The sequence below is a fragment of the Penaeus vannamei genome, chromosome 28 (assembly GCF_042767895.1).
Source record: "Penaeus vannamei isolate JL-2024 chromosome 28, ASM4276789v1, whole genome shotgun sequence".
NCBI classification, from domain to species: Eukaryota; Metazoa; Arthropoda; class Malacostraca; order Decapoda; family Penaeidae; genus Penaeus; species Penaeus vannamei.
Window position 1 is genome coordinate 4,144,585 of NC_091576.1, and position 4,657 is coordinate 4,149,241.

Below are 4,657 nucleotides of genomic sequence, written 5' to 3' on the forward strand. Positions count from 1 at the left end.
ATTGTCGCGGGAGTTGTGATGTAACCAGAGCAAAGTCAACTTAAAATAGTTGAGTTTCTTGTCTTTTTTCGTGGCTGTGTGCTGTCCAGAGGCTTAGAAATTACCAAATCCAGACGAGGTGAAGGCTGTCTAACCGTTGTCCGTTGATTTGGAACTTGCCATACCATCATGGTGGAAGGACCAGGCTGTAAACTGAAAGGAGAGAAATTGAAGAAGAGAGTGAAGGGACAAGTCGTGCAGAAGATCAGCGGAAATGTTATCGAGAAGGTACTCAAGTTCTCAATGTTCATGTTGATTAAGAATCTTATACATAAGAAGGACAATATGCAGACCGAGGTAGTGCCTGAGTTGGGAGATAAAACCTATCCAAAATACAAGATCGATACAAAACAAATAACTTTTCTTCTATGGCTATATTTGTGCAAATGAGCCATAACGATATAATAACATGAAATGTAAAAAAGAATCTTATGCTGCTTTAGAATGCAACGACTACAGGTAGGAATGTCACTCACTGTCAAGCTCTATTTCAGAGAAGTAAGGCAGAGCGAGAGGCTGGATCACCCTTCGACGTCCTAATTGGAATGAAGTTGACAGACGTCAAGACTCTTGGGAAGGAACTCTTTGCAATATTTGAGAATGATGCTTGTCTTCGCGTCCACTTTCTCATGGCAGGATCTGCAAGGTGAGACATCCTATTCTATTTCTTCTATAAGATGGCGGTGTCCATTTTCCTCTATCTATGTGCATTGCGGTCTTCAACCTCTACCGATACCTGATTCAGAATCACAACTAGTCTCTCTCCAGCTTAAATTTTAGACGTTTGTGCACCCTAGGTTGGAAAATATGTTGTCTTACGCAGACGCATTCTAGCAAGAAACAGCAATGTATAGGTAGGAAACAAAAGACGTTTATGGTGGGAGCAACAGGGATAGTTTTTCTTTCTTAACAACATTGTTCTGAAGTGACTTAATAATTAAGTGATTATTATTCACGTTTGTTTTTAAATATGGAAGAACTTTATTTTGTTTTGCTGTGTTAGTTATGTTGGAATTCAAATATTTACAAGAAAAAAAAATAAGGTGCAAGCAAAAATGATCATGGCTGCGACTCAAAAATTTTAAAGATCAATGTCACTGTGAACATTGACTTGTTTTTCAACCTGGTGAGCACCAAACAGCATGATTTTCAGCGTCTGGTGTGCACTAATGAATATGCGCTGAGGCAATGATATATACACATATATGTATATATATAGATATATACATATATAGAGAGAGATAGATATATAGTCATATATACATATGCATATACATATACATACATGTCAAAGTTAATTTACTTCAACTATAATATGCAAACAAATATATGAAAGACAAGCAGAATTATGAAGCAGACATTTATTTATATATTTTTATTACTAGGATTTAAGATATCTCCTCAGATTATTTTAATTCAGTTATGAGTGATAGGTTCATCATTTTAAGTGTTTTATTGACAGATACAACAATGAACCAAGAGAGTTTGGAGACGGCAAGTCTGAGACCCCAAGACTCAATTTATTCATGACAAGAGATGAGGTTGGGTTTTACGACACTGCAGTAGAAATGAGGTTTGGATCCCGTGCTGTTCCTAATATAGCATTGTGTATTTTAGTGTTTTTAGGCTGCTATTGTGAACTTGATTTTTTTCTCTTTCTTTATATATATAATTTTGGTTAAATCTAAGAGACATGTAGTTAGCTTGGTGCTTTTATTGGTGTTTTCTACTTCTTCACCATCTTCAGTCAAGTCTTTACTTTATAGTAGCTTCAAAAAAAAAAAAGAAAGAAAGAAAAAATCAGTGTAAATGAGAATACCTCAAAGAAACTTAGAAACTTGATTTCAGTGATTTTGCTCCATTTGCCCTATGATAAAGGTACCCAAAATGTAATCATTAGAAATGTGGATCATATGATTTTTTTCATGTTTTTCTATCTCTTTCTGTGTTTCTACTTACACAGCCACATAGATTTATTTTGAGGTGTTTGTTCCAGGTCAGCAGCTGAATGTTTGACCAAGTATGACGAACTCATTGACCTTGACATTTGTTCTTCAACCTTCAATGCGAAGAGAGCAACTGATATCATCTTGGAACATCAAGATCGGCTCATCTGTGATGTCATTTTGGACCAGCTGGTCTTGCCGGGCGTTGGGAATATCATTAAAAACGAGGTAAGGACAGTGTAGTGACGTCGACCTATCCTTCTTTCCCTTTCATACGAAGTTCAGAATAGATGAAGATTGTCTAACAGATATTTTGCTGTAACTTCCAACAATTAAAAGTTGAAATGAGAGAAGCCAGCAAAGACAAAAATTGTATGCACTAATTGCTGGAAATGATTATTTTGCAGGCGCTCTTCAATGCAGGTATTAATCCGAACAGCAAAGTGAAGGAGTTGAATCGGGAGTTGGTGGCTTTCCTGGTGAAAATGAACAGGGATTTTACAAATATATTTTACAAGGTGAGAAGTCATTAAATTGTGAAATGTGCTCTCTCTCTCTCTTTCTCTCTCTCTCTCTCTCTCTCTCTCTCTCTCTCTCTCTCTCTCTCTCTCTCTCTCTCTCTCTCTCTCTCTCTCTCTCTCTCTCTCTCTCTCTCTCTCTCTCTCTCTCTCTCTCTCACTGTAATATATGTTGTGGGCAAAGGAGGCCTCCCACCCGCTACTATTACTTCTTGTTCTTGTTGTGTGGTAGAGCGTCTGTGAGTATGGCACAGGAATTGCCATGAACAAAGTTCGTTTTGAAACAATATACAGTGGAAAAACATGGAAGAATATGAATGAACACAAATTTAGAAACATATGGTCACATGATGGTTTCGTGATGAAGAAACAAGGGATACCTTATGTACTCTGGTATGTGAGAAAAAGTTATGATGTTTACAAGACTAAACACTTCATGACAGAAAGGTATGTCAGTAGAATAATTGTGAACAATTGATAACTAGAGTATGTACAATGATAATGCTTACAAAAGCAGTAATATAGACAGTGCATTTTCTGAGGAATATTTTAAGTATACACAAGATATGAGTCAAAATATAGTTATAAAGTAATCAAAGGGATTGTCGGTAAGGGTCGGAATTGCTTGTGCGCGGGGCAGTTTGTCATGGATGTCTGGTGAGGGGTGCAGGACACGTAGAGTCCTATATGCTGCGGGGGGCCTACAGCGAGGGTAATGTCGAGGTCGAGGTGAGAGGTCACTAAACACACACCCCCCTCTCTCTCTCTCTCTCTCTCTCTCTCTCTCTCTCTCTCTCTCTCTCTCTCTCTCTCTCTCTCTCTCTCTCTCTCTCTCTCTCTCTCTCTCTCTCTCTCTCTCTCTCTCTCTCTCTCTCTCTCTCTTTCTCTCTCTTTCCTTTCTTTCTTTCTTTCTTTCTTTCCCCTCTCTCTCTCTTTCTTTCCCTCCCACTCCCTCCCTCCCTTCCTCCTCCCTTTTCCCCTTTCCCCCTTCCTTTCTTCCTCCCTCTCTCCTCCTTCCCTCCCTCCCTCCCTCCCCTTTCCTCCCTTAACCCCTCCCTCCCTCCCTTTCCCTCCCTCCTCCCTCCTCCCTCCCTCCCTCCCTCCTCCCTCACCCTTTTCCCCTCTCTCCTCCCTCCCTCCCTCCCTCCCTCCCTCCCTCCCTCTCTCTCTCTCTCTCTCTCTCTCTCTCTCTCTCTCTCTCTCTCTCTCTCTCTCTCTCTCTCTCTCTCTCTCTCTCTCTCTCTCTCTCTCTCTTTCTCTCTCTTTCTTTCTTTCTTTCTTTCTTTCTTTCCCCCTCTCTCTCTCTTTCTTTTTCCCCTCCCTCCCTCCCTCCCTCCCTTCCTCCTCCTCCTTCCTTCCTTTCTTCCCTCCCTCCCTCCCTCCCTCCCCTCCCTCCCTCCTTATCATAACCCCTCCCTCCCTCCTCCCTCCCTCCCTCCCTCCCTGTGTATCAAAAAAGGACTTTAAAGTTGTTAAAGAAATTATAGGAAATGTTTATTAAAAGGGATGAGCTTTTGGTAAATAATATCTAATAGATGACTGAAAAAAAAAAAAATACTGATGTATTTTTCTCCCAATAGTGTCGCAAGGAAGGTAAAGATTTGCGCAAACACATGAACATATACGGCAAAGGAAAGTGTCCTGAGTGTGGTGGGAAAGTAACCAAATGCAAACCTGGCGAATATGAAAGAGCAACATTTTTCTGCGCGTCATGCCAAACAAACACCTTAAAATCTTCAAAGAAACTTCCTACAAAGAATTCACTTCTGGGATGGGTAACAGCCAATAAAGATATGGTGAGTCTGCGGACGAGAACTTAAATCAGTTACTGGATATATGTATTACGTAATGCTATTTCCATATATGCATTAGCTACTAATTTGGATTTATTTCATGATTTCTGACATGTGCGATTCACAGATACAGTGGAATTGTAAACTCTGCACTCTGGAAAACAAGCCTGCAAGTAACAGATGCAGTGCTTGCCTCACACCCAGATTTCCAGATTCGCCAAACAAGAGCCAGCACCATTCGCAATCCGAGGCCCCTTTGCAACTGCAACAAAACCACTCTGAGGAAAGACAGTTGCCCTGTTCTTCGCCTTTTACGCCACTCTCTTCCCCATGCACCCCTTCCAGTACCACCAGTTCTCCT

At 40.5% G+C, this 4,657-nt stretch overlaps 1 protein-coding gene across 1 annotated transcript in view; it reads left to right on the plus strand.

Annotated features, from left to right (window-relative positions):
- The window catches only part of LOC113806144 (endonuclease 8-like 3), a 6,319-nt gene continuing 1,662 nt past the window's right edge, over positions 1–4,657 (plus strand). Inside the window, exons 1-7 of the mRNA XM_070141281.1 lie at positions 1–267; positions 534–685; positions 1,502–1,612; positions 2,036–2,213; positions 2,393–2,503; positions 4,084–4,299; positions 4,424–4,657. The exon at positions 4,424–4,657 is cut by the window's right edge and continues 68 nt beyond it. Of these exons, the coding sequence (XP_069997382.1) occupies positions 169–267; positions 534–685; positions 1,502–1,612; positions 2,036–2,213; positions 2,393–2,503; positions 4,084–4,299; positions 4,424–4,657 (1,101 nt within the window). The 5' untranslated portion in view covers positions 1–168. The remainder of the gene's footprint in view (positions 268–533; positions 686–1,501; positions 1,613–2,035; positions 2,214–2,392; positions 2,504–4,083; positions 4,300–4,423) is intronic.